General features: G+C 40.3%; 1 protein-coding gene across 6 annotated transcripts in view; it reads right to left on the bottom strand.

The window, feature by feature from the left end:
* The window catches only part of HECTD1 (HECT domain E3 ubiquitin protein ligase 1), a 93,015-nt gene extending 84,207 nt beyond the window's left edge, over window positions 1–8,808 (bottom strand). For 4 of the 6 annotated variants that reach the window (XM_057720911.1, XM_057720907.1, XM_057720909.1 and 1 more), the window contains exons 1-2: window positions 8,086–8,101; window positions 7,073–7,345 (exon numbers count right to left, since the gene is read on the bottom strand). In XM_057720911.1, the coding sequence (XP_057576894.1) occupies window positions 7,073–7,212 (140 nt within the window). In that variant the 5' untranslated portion in view covers window positions 7,213–7,345; window positions 8,086–8,101. Of the gene's footprint in view, window positions 1–4,446; window positions 4,529–7,072; window positions 7,346–8,085; window positions 8,102–8,687 lie in introns of those variants that run through there. The other 2 variants (XM_057720908.1, XM_057720912.1) reach the window with 2 other exon arrangements.
* Window positions 8,809–15,932: the final 7,124 nt, after the last annotated feature.

The following is a 15,932-nucleotide window of genomic DNA, read 5'->3' as shown; positions in this document are numbered from 1 at the left end:
AAGCATTTTAGGCACTATGGAAAACAGGCACAACATAAAGAATTTCTTCAACTTGTTTAATATCTGAATATTAGCTATTGTATACCAGGCACCATGCTTAGCAATGGAAAAACAAAAGTAATAGTAGTATCTCTGTGGGAGATGCAGCAGAGGTCTTTGAAGGCATTTAAATTTTATTCACTAGGTAAAGAACACAAAAGATTTTGTAAAAGGGAATGATACAGTTAAATCAATATTTTTAGACTATAGTCAATTATACCTCAACAAAGCTAGAAAAAAAAGACCAGAAAAATATTTTAAGACTTTAACTCTGCATATAGTTAGCTTACAGGCAGAGATATCTGTTATGAAGCCACTAGCACTACATGAACATAATCATTTCCCCATACCAATCCTAGATGTTACCATTCTTTTCAATCTCCTACTTCAGGGAGAAAGTAGATATCATCAGACAGAAATCCCTTCAACCTTTTACCATCAAACCTAAAATACCTCCATCTTCCCTGTGTTACAACAAGGAACACGCTACCTTAACCCTGTATCTCCACCAGTGGATCATAGCTTTGATACTCAATGTGGGATTTTCAGACCAACATCTTCAGCATTATCTGAGAGCATACTAGGAATGCAGAATATCAGGCATCACACCAGACCAACTGAATCAGAATTTGCATCTTAACAAGATCTCCAGGTGATTCACATTATGCACATTAAAGTTTACAAAGCACTACTCTTGACAACAGCCAATGCTCTCCCAGTTTCTCAGAATCCTTATACTAGGAATTACCCATTCTTTCTCCTAACTCTTTGATCTCTAAAACAAAAAGCCCCAAGCCCCACACTCCCATTCCAATACAACTTCTCAAAAAAGTTTTCCACAGTCCCTGTCTCCATTTCTTCCTGTTACTTCTCAACCTATTCAAACCTGGCCCTCAAACCACTCCACTTAGCTGTTCATTAAGATCAATGATCTTGACAATGTTGCTAAATCCAAAGGACACATTTTCATCCTCATCCTACTTAACCTCTCACCAGCATTCAACACAACAGTTCTTTCTCTTCTTTAATCACTCTCTTTCCTGTGTTGACCTGCACTAATGATGCAAAAGCAATGGTGGATAAAACTGCTGGTGCTTTATCATAAATCAAGGCATCGGCACTAAACTGTACCACTAGTAATCACATCGTGTTCTTCACTGCCAAGCTCTACCATGGGGGAAAAAAAAGGCCAGTTTCACTACAGAATAACCTTGATGAAGCAAAAAAAAAATTAAAAAAAAAATTATTTTACTAAATTTCAACCCTTGAATATGGTATCTTTTTAACATCCTACTTAAGGAAATGGAAAGTAAGCATAAAGCACTTCTGTGTAGGAAAAGTACTTGTACAACTGTTGGAGAGCTGAACTAGCCATTTTTTCCACACAATATTTATTTATTTATTTATTTATTTATTTATTTATTTATTTATTTATTTATTTATTTATCTGCTTGCTGTGTTGGGTGTTCGTTGCTGCACACAGGCTTTCTCTAGTTGCGGCGAGCGGGGACTACTCTTCATTGTTGTGCACGGGCTCCTCATCAAGGTGGCTTCTCTTGTTGCGGAGCACAGGCTCTAGGTGAGTGGGCTTCAGTAGTTGTGGCACACAGGCGTAAGAGCTGTGGCACATGGGCTTAGCTGCTCTGCAACATGTGGGATCTTCCTGAAGCAGGGATCGAACCCGTGTCCCCCTGCATTGGCAGGCTGATTCTCAGCCACTGCGCCATCTAAGAAGTCCTCACACAACGTTTTTTACTTGAAAGAACTTCAGGCAAATTGTGGTTATTCAGACTTGTATATCTGTCAGACACTTTCTCAAAAATTAACCAAGTAAGCCTTCCACTTCAAGGGAAAACAACTGACAATATTTTTTGCCAATGATAACATTCAAGCTTTCGAGCAAAAATCACAACTTGTATCTGCCACCATGAGCTTGACAGCGCATCCCAATATTTAAAGACTTTTCTGATGTGATTAGTAGTCATAATAACAAATGTGAGTTTGTGATACTGTAGAATGACATATGGCAACATTAGGAATATCTGTATAACTCAGCAGACCAATACTTTTTCACATAACCAGTGCATGACCTTTCAAACTTAAACACAGGTTTAAAAAAACCCACTCAGGGAATTCTCTGGTGGTCCAGTGGCTAAGGATCTGAGCTTCCAAAGCAGGGGGCCCAAGCTGGATCCCTGGTCAAGTAACTAGATTCCACATGCCGCAACTAAGAGTTAGCATGCTGTAACTAAAGTTCCTGCATGCCCAAACTAAAAGATCCCACACGCCGCAACTAAGACCCGGCGCAGCCAAATAAATAAATGAGTACTAAGAAAGAAAAACAAAAAAAAACCCACTCAAAGTACCAGACAGACAACAGATTTTAATGTACAAGTTCACTGATATGATTTCAGAATCCACATTATAACTAACCCTTAAGAAACAATCACTTGCCTATACACTAGTATGTATAAAACAGATAACTAACGAGAACCTACTCTATAGCACAGGGAAATCTACTCAATGCTCTGTGGTAACCTAAATGGGAAGGAAATCCAAAAAAGAGGGGGTATATGTATACATATAGGTGAGTCACTTTGCTGTACAGCAGAAACTAATACAAGATTGTAAAGCAACTATACTCCAATAAAAATTAATTAAAAAAAAAGAAACTATCACTTGTCCAGTTTGAGTATGATATCAAAGAAGAATATCCGTAATTACACACAAAAAATCATTACAACATTCCTCCCTTTTCCAACTACATCGATGGAGGGTTTTTTTTCATATATTTCAATCAAGACAACATAATACAACACAATAAATGCAAAGCAGATATGAGAATCTAGCCAAATCCAAACTCATGATCTCGGCCCCTCAAAACATGGTCCTCTTGGGAATTCCCTGGCGGTCCAGTAGTTAGGACTTGGGCTTTCACTGCGGGGGCCTGGGTTCAATTTCTGGTTGGGAAACTAAGATACTGCAAGCCACGCAGCATGGCCAAAACCACCCCAAAACAAAAACAAAAACACGGTCCTCTTCCAGTGTTCTCTCTCACTGAACGACATCAACATCCACTGTAACCTGAGTCACCCATGGTCCTTCCTTGTTTCTCATTCTCACATCCAATCATTCAACAAGTTCTGATTATTTTACCTCCTAAATCTAGGTCTACAAGCATTTGTCCTTTCTGTGCTCATCACCCATCTATCCTCCACTGAGCAGGTAAAATTAATATTTTTAAAAGACAAATTTAATCCCATCACTCACTCTTTTACAGCACTTCAATGCCCTCCCATTGCTCTTAGGATAAAACCAAAAACATACGTAAGATTCCATTTGAACTTGCCCCTACCGTCAACACAGCTCTCCAGCAACCTTTCCTTGCCCCAATCACACTACCTTTCTCCACATTCCTCAATCACACCATGCTCATCCCACTTCAAAATTCTTCACGTGCTGCTTTCCCTTTAAACACTCTTCTACCCTACCTCCTCAGACTTTATCCCATAAAGTGTTACTTATCCTTCATATCTCTAGGAAAATCCACTTCCTCAGAAGGCATTCTGACCAGCCCTACCCTTCCAGGTCATGTCCCTGCTACCTGCTATCACAGCACCCCGAACTTTTTCTTCATGGCACTTATCACAGTTTGTAACCACAATTTTATTTCTATAATTATTTAATAGTCTTCCGTATTAGACTACTAGGTACCATAAGAGCAGAAACTGTTATCTATTTCGGTCATCACTGTACTTTTAACACCTAACAATAAAAAGTAGGAAGACAATTTAAAAGGTCAAAAGCCTTATCACTTGCAGATATTTAAAAAATTTTTTTTACTGTAAATATACAATAGGAGGTTTTTACCACTGTATTCCACAATATTGGAATCCAGACTCAAGGCAGTGTTCCTTGAGATACCTCTCTTTGAGAAGATACACCAAGAAAATGATTAATGATGGTTGCCTCTGGAGAGAAGAACTGGTTACTCGGGAGACAGGAAAGGGAGAGACTTACATTTTACTATATATCCCATCCTTTTGTGCCTTCATAATTAAGTAAAATGATTATTTTTTAAATAAGAGCCTTCTGGTATCTAAAAGAACTACCCCTAATATTCCAATTTCTAGATCTTCTGTGGAGATCTTAGGTTCTTCCCAGAAGATATAACTTCTAAATTATATTATTTGAAGATTTAGTAGCAGAATCTACAACTGCCCAGGATTTATCTACTTATAAGAATATGTACACTGATCATCTATTCTGATGCAGATGCAAAAGCACTCATTTATAACTTATTAAATTTAACTCAAATCTATAACATGTTAAATTTAACTCAATGACATTTGACAGATGGAAGCAAAAATTAACTTTGTACTTGAATTTTACTTTCTAGAGCATTACCTTGATAAGTTCAGGCATTAATAAGAAGTATCACAGCTTCACAGAAAGTGTATTTTCCTTAACTTCAAAAAGACTGTCAGAACTGGTACAAAAAAATGGAGAGCCATGTACAATATTAAGTTAAAAGAAAAAAACACACTTTATTATGTGAAAAGCACTACGTTAGGCATCTCACTTGTATTATCACATTTAATCTCCACAAAAACCTAAACCCAAGTCTATCGCATTCCAAAGGCCATTATTTCCATCTACCACACCATCTGCCTTTCCTGACTAAACAAACATATAACTACTAATACAAGCTAAGCAGGCAAAACCTATCTGAACATATCGGCATCTTCTGCCTTACTTGACATAACTAAGGACCGTTTGCTACTATCTTATGAAATTAAGTTAAAAGGGAGATTTTCACCAATATTTAAAATACGCACATCATCCTGCTTTTTCCCTGCCTTATTGTTGACTGTTTCAAAGAATTTTTAAAGGCTCTCCAAAATCCATCAGTTTTATGAAATAAAGTCCCAAAATAAAATTCAACATTAGATATTTAAGAATAATGACATTGGTGGGTAGCCCACTGTACTCAAAACACTTTTCACATACATTCTTTCCTTTACTCCTCGCAAGGAGCCTACCAGAAATGAGATTACTATCATTTTATAGACGAAGAAAGCAAAGCTCTGAAAGGGTAAATTTCATGTAGCAAACCAAGAATCTGAACCCAGGTCTCTGACAACACACAGCCCATTCTTTCCACCTCACCATGCTGCATCTCTGGTTTAAAGGAATCAAAGACAATTTTCCTTGTGACAACAAGAAAATCTGGCTATAGAATGAAGAAAGCAAACTAATGTTTAAAAAAATTCACAAATTCAATTAAATGTCTATTTTTGATAGACAAATTACTGGTATGCTAAATGAAATAGGGTTAACCATTCCAGTTTGAAATTCTGTTGTATCTACATTTACTAAATAAAAAATATAAATTGCATATGACTTTAATTTCATCTACATTACATCAAATATGAATAAACCCTGGAAGGGAAAATGAAAAGAATAACAATTATGTTAGGATGGTAGGATTTTACAAAAATGAGTTTTACATTTTGAAAATTTCCTTTAAAATTGTTTTAATATAATAACACTTTTTTTAAAAAGCCATTACAAATAACTCTACTATATGTTAGTACTTAATGGAAGATATAATGGTTGATTTGACTGGTAGGTATGACTTACTTTTTAAAATACCAAAAGTAATTTTCAGGTTAATGAAAACCCTCTGAAGAAATCTATGAATGCTCAAAAACCTATTTCACTTTTCTAAGAATCTGATCAAAACAAGTGTTAACAGAGAGGCAAAATTATGTTTCTCAAAGTTTGCCAATGACAATAACTACTTGAAATAAAGGAGTCACTAACTGACTGTGATTTGGGAACTTTGTTCGTAGAATTTTTATCATAACAGTACTGTCTCGATGGGATTTAAAAATAAGAATTATTAACTATTCACTTATAAATTCATCTTCATTAGTTATTCATTCAAAAATGAAGACCATTAAAGATACTTTGTCAATTTAGTGAGTAATACAGCTTTTATTCCCCCCTCAAAGAAATTAAGATAATTATACCAAATTTTATGTCAACATCTCAAACATTTTCTACTAATTACATTAAAACAAATATACAAGCATCTGAGTTTTCATTTACTTATCACTGGAATTCAAAACTGTAAATATAAATATAAAATAAACAATAAAAATCAAATGTGTTCAGCATTCAGAATAGTTAATCTAACTGGGCATGTATCATATAAAAGGAAAAACATGCCATCATGGCCAATCTAGTAATGATTCCTTTACATTTTTGCACAAATTCTATATAACCTCTAAATAAAACTGTTTAAGCTCTCCAAACCTCAAAGTCTGTTTCTACTATTCCAAAAAGTATGCTATATGGTTAACATCCAATTTACACCCTCTCCAAACTTAAATTTATTTACAAAGCAATGATTTGCTTAACAAAGCACAGGGAATTCCCTGGTGGTCCAGTAGTTAGGACTTGATGCTTTCACTGCAGTGCGCTGGGTTCAATCCCTGGTGGGGGAACTAAAATCTCCCAACCCACAGGCCACCGCCAAAAAAAAAAAAAAAAGGTAAAATGTCCTAAGACTTAATAACAAATGAAGAAAGACTTAATAACAAATGAAGAAAGGGCAGCTGCAAACATATGCTCATTATTATCTGTATTTTCATGTCAATTTCATGCCAATTACTTGATACAGAAATAGCCACCTTTAAGAAGTATTTCTATTTACCCAGTTCATAACATGTTTTGAAAATGAATCAATCAAGCTATGGGTTAAAATTAGTATTCCCTACTAATTCCTATTCATTCAATAAACATGTATTTGTGTCACCACAATTATCATTACTGGAGTTAGTTCACCTATCAATTTTTATTTCTCAGAAAAAAATTAAATGCAAAACTGCAGAAATTATTAAAAAGGTAGTTTTAAAACTCACTAAAGAAAATTCTACAGAAACTGAAATCAGCAAATGGTTGAAAACATGTTATGTAGATGTTACTATAGCACCCCCAAAGGAAGATGATGAAGGGATGTACTTACGTTTCAAAACAACGATCCACGTTGTCAGACATCAAAAGTAGCATGCATAGCTGTTCAAGGGCTATTAGTTGCATGTCCCTTTCATCTCCCTGCCCCATCTGTAGCCATTCCAGCAATGTATCTGGATCCACATCTGCCATGGTTTTTTAAAAGCTTCTTTGCTTAAATTTAAAAAGTAAAGGCAAAAAGTCCTTTAAGTGTCCAGGACCGATCAGCGTGGGTTTAAAATTTTTATTTTTACATCGGCTAGAGCCAAATTTTCGTGGTGTCCTCCTAGGAATTAGAAAAGACTCGTTAAGAATGTTTGGATCGAGCGCTTAATGCAGTTTTTCAACTTTCCTTATTCCTCGGGTTTAACTTCATATATTGTACTAAATAAAAACCCGTTTTGCGCAAGAGTATAAGCTGATTAGGTTGCTGCTTAACTGGAAACCAGAGCCATCTTTGTCAAAGACAGTCAAACAAGCTTCGGATCTCACTACTGCTATCACTAACGTCTGTGCCAAAAGGCAAACAACACCTTACTAAAGGTTGTTTGTTTGTTTTTTTCCAGCAAGCTTTCCCCCTCCTCCACTCAAAATTGATCTTCTGATAAGGGCTAGATTCAATATTTTAAGGAGACTAAGCACTTATCCAGTTTGATCCTATTCCCCTCCAAGTTAAGTTTCTACTTTTAAAATTATCTCCAATTTCATAAATTCTGCTGACTTCTCAATTTACTTACTGCTATTCTTAAGATGTCCAAATACAAACGATAATTAAACACAAGATTTATCTATGAATAAAGACTTGCTTAAGAATTTTGGCAAGCTTGGCAACCTAACTTGTCGATTTCTTTCTTAAAAGTTTAAAAAGAAATGCTAAAAGTAAGTGCAATGGACTAACACGGTACGGATCAGAACACAGGCCAATCCACGGTTCTCCTTCCCCATCCCTATAGAATGGGGCAGTTGGTTAAAAACAACAGCAGCAGCAAAACATCAGGGAAGCAGCCCTAACAGGCAAGTCATTACTCGTAAGCGCCCTGACGGGAGGCCAGTTTTGAGTCCCACGTAACCCAGCTGCAGGTGTACAAATCCAGCGGCAGGTCCCAGTGGGCACCCAACGGCGGCGATCTGCAGGGGTGACCCAACACTCCGGGCCCGGCCGACCCCGCGCCGGGAGGCGCAGGCACCGCGCTCTGGTTTCCCGGCACCAAACCCGGCTAAGTTAGCTACCTGTGTCGAGGAGGAGGGGAAGTTTTGGAGGAGGAGCAGCAAGCCTCCCGGCCCGAGAGGAGGCCACCGGGGCGGGCAGGACGACGGGTCTCCCGGGAATAGCGCCCGGAACTCCGAGGCCCAGCAGGTCGTCCCTGGCCCCGCCGGACGGCGAACGCTTTTCAAGGACAAGGGGGACCAGCCACGGGCTCCGGCTCGGACAAGCTGGGTCCCGCCGCGGGCAGGGCGGGGGAGGGGAACAAAGGGGCTAAGCGGGTGAGTCGGCGGCAGCCTCGCCGACCTCACCAGGGGCTGGGGTCTCGCTCCCGGCCCGCCGGGCATCCCTGATCCCGGCACCAGGCCCGGCCTTTCCGACCGCCCAAGGCGCTCCCGCCTCCCCATCTTCCCCCTTCCCTTACCCGGGCCTGTCTTCCCAAAGCGCTCCTGTCCAGCTCCAAGCAGGCCGCGGGCAGAGCCAGGCCCGGCCGCGGCCCTCGAGTTCCCAGGAAGCCGCAGGCCGCGCAGGTCGAGCCGGGCAGGCGGCACAGGAAAAGCCGCGCCTCGTCCCTCCCCTTCCTCCGCGGGGACCTGGTGACAGGGCAGCGAGAGGGTCCCCAGACCGGCGGCAGCCAGGCTCACGTCCCGTTCCCGGCGCGCGGCTCCTGAGGCCCTGCAGCTCAGAGGCCCGCGCGGTGCTGCCGGCGGCGGCGGCGGCGGGGGGAGGCCGCGTCCATCGCGCTCTGGGAGGGGGATGGGAGGAGGGTCGGGTGAGAGCAGGGCGGGGAAGCTGCGGAGGGCAGCCGTGCGCCGCGGAGGCGGGGCAAATGGGCTCTCGCGGCTCGCCCCTGCCGGCCGCCACGTGGGGCGCTGCGGAGACCAGTCGGCCCGCAGCGCTGGGGTGCCCAGCCCGGGCGCCCGGCGAGCGGACGCGGCGCTGCCGCCGCAGCGGGGGCCTCGGGCTCCCTCGGCCTCGTCAGCTGTCGCTTTTCTATCGCACGCCCTGCGCCTTCACGCCTCGCTGTCAATGCCAGCGCGCTCCCGGCAGCCCGCGCGCACGGGTGCACGCACGCTCAGCGTGTTGTGCGCGGTGTGTGCACACTTGGCATGCTCCTGCGGCAGGCCCCCCGCGCTGGACGGCCCAACCTGTCCTGGCCGGCCTCCCGCCCCGGCCACCTGGCCTCCGCCACGCGCTTCCCCTCCTCCCCGCTGGTCACCCCTCCTCGCGCGCGGAAGTACGTCGGGGGGAAGAAAAGCGCCTCCTTTCGGTCCTGGAAGGCAAAGCGCCCGGCCGTTGAGAAAGAAAACCTTTCACCAGCACCCTGGGAGGTAAATGTTGTCGAGTGTCCTCGCCGTTGTACAGATGAGAGAACTGAGGCTCCGGAAAGCCGGCATCAGGCCCCGTGGCGTCCCCAGTAAGCAGCAGCACCTCGAGCGTGCTTTTGGCTTTTTCCTGTGCGTTGTGGTCTCAAATATGTCCGTGATTATTCCCTTCAAACCTTTTATTTCAGGCGCGTTGAAAACAGGGGACGTACGTGGAGACATTTAGGATGTAATTAATTGGAAATGTGAAAATAGCTTTTTTTTTTAATCAAGAAATGAATCCTTTGGTTTGTGAGATAAGTAAACCCATGCCCCATACACCCACTGTATTCTCACTTTTTCATCTTTTAAACGAAAATGAGTATTACATAATAGTATTTGAGACGTGTTCCTTTAAGCAGTCAGAGGAGCTGCTACCACATATGCTTGAAAAACTAGTATTTTGGAAATTACAGATTTGCATCTCAGGTATCTATAGGTACATGTCCCACTGCAGCAGCTAAGGGTTCCCAGGTCTTCTGTTAATAGGTCAAATTAAGAGAAAAGAGTGGAGGATTCTACTATCTTGTCCCAAGTACAGCACACGAGAATAATTATTTGCGAGCTATGAATGTGACTTGGAGTTGCCAGGAAGATCTTCAAGGAAGAAGTGGCATTCCTTTTGGACCTTGAAGAATGGGTAGAATGTGAACACTGCAAGGGAGGAGCAAGAATACAAGCAAAGCCTGATCTGTTCTGAGACAAAGGAGAGAGGACCTGTGCCCCAAGCAGAAACCAGCATTAAGCAGTAATAGAGAAGATAGGAGCTAAAGTAAGCAGGGACTTAAATGTGTGGGATGCAGAATTAAGGCTAAGTAACAAGTTCTGGACTAGAACATTGACTGGGAAAGTTCTAAGAGTCTTATGAAGATGTATAGGGCAAGAGTGTAGAGTGGCTAAAAACGAGCTACCTAGACAAGGAGATTAACTGGGAGATTGCTAAAATCCTCCAGTAGTGGAGAGAGAAGGGGCCTAGTTTTTGGCAATAAGAATGGATAAGAAGTAAATCTTTAAAATATTTTTTTAAAGATAGATCCATGTTTAATTATATAAAGGTATAGTTTCCTGTATTCCCTCACCATCTCTATCTATGCCACCCATTTCCTACCCCAAAAATTGACTGTAGTATGCTTTCAAGAAACCTTATCCAAAAATGCTGTGACCTTTATTGTGATTTTATTATTGTATTATTTTTTAATTGAAATGAGATCCCAGAATAAGAGCATTAAAGGAAAGGAATAAAGCCCTGAAGAAAACAGGCAACTGACCATACTTGAATATATGTCCCAAGAAACCAGGATATATTTACACATCAGTATTTCACCTGGATGTCAAAATCTAAGAATAATGAACTTCGAGAATTACTGTGTGCCAGGCATAGTGTAAGGTTCAGTGAGTAAGTCCCAGACCTCAGCTTCAATAAACTCTAAAAGTCTAGACGGAAGTAGATGTGTTCACATCCACTGTCTGCCTCCATGATTGCACTTACCACATAATATTGTCCAGTACACTGAGACCATCAAGGAGGTGATGACATCTTGGAAGGCTTCAAAAATAATCGGTGAACTAGATCTCAGACATTGAATTGGAGCTGGCCAGACTTTGAGAAGACCACATGGAGAGGCATGGAGGTGTGGAGAGGGCTCCTCTTGGGGAAGCAGAGGGAATAGGCTGCCTACTGGTATAGACCCCACTTTCATGAAGTGTCTTCAGTATATACACAGTCACTGGGAACTGTTCAACAAGATGAAAAAGGAAGATATTCATTCAAATTTAAACTCTTATCCCACTGGTTGGCGTTACAATGAAGTAATTTTTTAAATAAATCTTATGCATAACACAACTATATGGCATTAAGTTTTTTAGGCATCAGAAGCATTGTTAGCTGTAAACATTTCAAATACGCTACCAAAAAAATGTCTGTTTGGGCATTTCTTCAAGTTTTAACTGGAAATGGGGATGGCTCTGGCTTTCCTCAATTTCTGAGAGGCTCTGAATATGAAAGAATGTAATCAGTCATTTTGGAAGAGTAGGAAATTAAATTTGGCTAGAACCTAGGGTGGAGGTATTGGCTGAAAGAGAACACCGAGGTTAATTGGAATCAAATAGCTAAGGGTCTTGTGCTAAGGAGTCTGAACTTTGGGTGAACAATGTTGTTCTTTGGGTGATAGGGAGCTTTTGGATAGTTTAAACAAAGGAGTGCTGTGATGCAAAGCGGGATTTACGATGTAGCCACCTTAAAATTGATTTTACAGTTAGCAAGAGACTTTAACGTATTATTTCATCCTCATATTATTTTATTATATATAAAAAATGATCTAACTGTTAGCATAGGTATTACCTTTAAGAGGAAAACCTCAGAGAAGTTAGGCGACTTGCTCAGGGTCTCATAGCTCCTAAGGGACCGGTCTGGTTCTCAAACCCAGGACTTCAACTCTTTGGCTCTTAGAGTCTGAAGGAATGTTAAAGATAGCCTCCTCTGTCCTTCCTCATGCTGAAAAGAAAACAATATAGTAATTTGTGCCATCCCTGACTTGTTATGCAGCCTCTTCTATGATATTTCCAGTGTTGGGAAATGATTATTTCGTGAGGCAATCTGTTAGCTCCAGTTATTAAAAAAGTGGTATGGTAGAAGCTGGCTGACCAATATGTGAAACCCTGTTCGCATTTTACCAGCTGAGTGAACTTGAATAAATTATTTGATCCCTCCAAACCTCAGTTTCCTCATATGTAAAACAAGATAACAACAGCTACATATTTAGATAAGTGTTAGAAGAGTTGAAGGAGATTGCGTATGCAAAGAACCTAGACCAGTAATTTTCAACTGCGCATTAGCGTCACTTGGGGAACTTTTTTTTTTTAATAGACTATTTTTTAGAGCAGTTTAGGTTCACAACATAGTTGAGCAGAAAGTACAGAGAATTGCCATATACCTCCTGCCCCTATACATGCGCAACCGTCAAAATTCCCCACTGGATAGTACATATGTTACAATTAATGAACCTGTGCTGACATATCATTATCACTCAAAGTCCATAGTTTACATTAGAGTTCACTCTTCGTGTTGTATATTCTATGGATTTTGACAAATATGACACATATTCACCATTATAGTATCAGACAGGATAGTTACACTGCCCTAAAAATCACTTGTGTTCTACCTATTCATCCCTAGCGCCTGACAACCACTAATCTTTTGTTTTACCTTATCCAGAATGTTATATAGTTGAAATCATATAGTATGTAGCCTTTTCAAATCAGTTTCTTTCACTTAGTAATAGGCATTTAAGGTTTTTTCATGTCTTTTCATGGCTTAATAGCTCATTTGTTTTTAAGGCTGAATAATATTCTGTTGTCTGGATGTACCAGAGTTTATTTATCCATCCACCTGCTGAAGGATATCTTGGATGCTTCCAAGTTTGGGCAATAAAAATAAAGCTGCGGGCTTCCTAGGTGGCGCAGTGGTTAAGAATCCGCCTGCCAATGCAGGGGACACAGGTTCGATCCCTGCTCCAGGAAGATCCCACATGCCACGGAGCAACTAAGCCCGTGTGCCAAAAAAAAACAAAACAAAAAACAAACAAACAAAAAATAAAGCTGCTGTGAACATCCAGGTGCAAGTTTTTACATGGACATAAGTTTTCAACTCACTGATAAATACTAAGGACCACAGTTTCTGGATTGTATGGTAAGAATATGTTTGTCTCTCACAGTTTAATGAGAGATAATTTACATACTGCACTGTATAAGCTTAAGGTGTACAGTGTAATTATTTGACTTACATATGTCATGAAATGGTTACCACGATATGTTTAGTGAACATCCATCATCTCATATTGATACCATATTCATGAAATAGATTAAAAATTGTTTTTCCCTTGTGATGAGAACTCTTAGGATTTGCTCTGTTAACAATTTTCATTTATAATATTCAGCAGTGTTAATTTTTGTTACTGTGTTATAAATTACATTCCTAGTACATGTTTTTCTTATAACTGGAAGTTTGTACCTTTTGACTACCTTCATCTAGTTCTAGGATCTTAGTTCCCTGACCACAGATCGAGACTGCCAAGGCCTTACCACTGGTCCGCCAGGAAATTCCCCCCGTTTTGCATTTCTGTAAGCAGTGAATGAGAGTTCCTGTTGCTCCACATTCTCATTAGCATTTGCTGTTGTCAGTGTTTTGGATTTTGCCCATTCTGGTAGGTCTGTCGTGGTATCATATTATTGTTTTAATTTTCAATTCCTTAATGACGTGATGTGAAGCATCTTTTCATATACTTATTTGCTATCTGCATATCTTCAGTGAGGGGTCTGTTTAGATCTGTTACCCATTTTTTTAGCAGATTGTTCATTTTCTTGTTGAATTTTAAGTGTTCTTTGTATATTTCAATATTAGTCCTTATCAGATGTGTCTTTGTGAATGTTTTCTTCACCTGAGGAGCTATTATTTAAAAATTTATTTATTAACTTACTTACTCATTGGCTGCATTGGGTCTTCGTTGCTGTGTGCGGGCTTTCTCTAGTTGTGGCAAGCAGGGGCTACTCTTCGTTGCAGTGCTCGGGCTTCTCATTGTGGTGGCTTTTCTTGTTGTGGAGCACAGGCGCCAAGCACGCAGGCTTCAGTAGTTGTGGCTCATGGGCTTAGTTGCTCCAAGGCATGTGGGATCTTCCCAGACCAGGGATCAGACCCGTGTCCCCTGCATTGGCAGGCGGATTCTTAACCACTGCACCACTAGGGAAGTCCTGGAGAACTTTTAAAATGTCAGATGCTCAGGCCGTAACTCATACCACTTCAGTCAGCGTCTCTGAAGGTAGGATCTGGACATCAGTATTTTTTAAAGTGATTCTAATTTGTAGCCAAGGCTGCGAACCACTGGCCTAAGTCAATACACTAATAATGACCTTTAAATATAGTTACAATAATACTTACTATTATTGCAGCTAAATTTTATTAAGCACTTTTCGTGTCCTAACACTCTTCCAAATGTATTACAAGTATTAATTCATTATGGACATTAGCTACTTTGACTTACTATCTGTATTGCCTTGGCCTCTGTGAGTTTTGTTTTCCTAATCTGTAAGACTAAGATAATTATAGGAACTAACCCCTCATAGGATAATTATATTAAACAAGGTAATGCATATAAATGCCTACCACATATTAAACACTCAAAAGTGTCAACTATTAATATTATTATATTATTAGTTCTGCTCTCTGGTGTGGCATGCTAGGTCAGCTTCCTCTTCCATGCGACAGATCACAAAGCAGTTAAGGACAGCAGTCATGTTTCCACGCCCTTTCTTCTCTAGGCAAAATAAGTCTAGTTCCTTCAACAGCTTTACCCTCCTTGGTCATGTTCCAGTTTCTCCTGACATTCTTTAACTGATTCCTAAGCCTAAAACTGTGCTTTTAACGTAGTCAGACCAGGACAGAGGAGTGCAGTCTTTTGTTGCATTGAGTTGAGAGGCTGGTAGTCATGTCACTCTTTTGGCCCATACAGAGTTTGTTGTAAACTAAAACCCTTACTTCTTGCCCTCTGAACTGCCAAGCCAGCTCTCCTTCAGCCTTTTAATTTAGCAGTTGATATTTTTGTCCTTAATGTTTAGACTTATTAAATTTCATCTTCTTGGTTCTGTGTCAGTGCTGCATCCTGTGGCAATCTCTTTGCATCCTGATTGGGTAGTGAAATGTGTCAGCCATCCCTCCAAATTCTTCGTCAGCAGTCAATTAGATAAAGGTGTTGGACAGAACGTGGCCAAAACAAAGGCTCTGGCGTATCACAAACCTTTCACCAAGCAGTTATTTACCCATTAAGTAACATTCTCTTGGTATAGTTGTTCAGGTAACTATGACTTTACCTAACAGTATTTCTCACCTGACCCACTTACCTCCTTCTTGGTACTAAGAATTTTAACATACTTTTCTTTAAAAAGTGACAATACTAAGAAAATGAAAACCAAAATTGAGTCTTGTAGTACAGAATGAACATATTTGTATCCAAGATTTTAAAGGAAATATTATCAGTTGCCTTCCTGAAATTCACTTATTTCAACTATAGCATCCCAATAATAACATTTGGGGAAGTTGAGTAAAGGATGTACATAGGAACTCTTTTTACTTTTTTCCAATGTTTTTGTGTGTCTAAACTTATTTCAAAATTGAAAATTAAGAAAACAAGATAGTAAGTTTAGCTTGAGATGACTAATTCTTAGTAATGCTGTCTTCTAGGAATCATTCTTCTTTGCTAAAGATTTAAAAAATGATGTACTTAAAAATAAATTCTAGAATTTTGACTGTTTTA

The sequence above is a fragment of the Hippopotamus amphibius genome, chromosome 2 (genome assembly GCF_030028045.1).
Source record: "Hippopotamus amphibius kiboko isolate mHipAmp2 chromosome 2, mHipAmp2.hap2, whole genome shotgun sequence".
NCBI lineage: Eukaryota > Metazoa > Chordata > Mammalia > Artiodactyla > Hippopotamidae > Hippopotamus > Hippopotamus amphibius.
The sequence above is the reverse complement of the archived record's forward strand: the minus strand, read 5'-3'. Positions and strand labels throughout refer to the sequence as shown.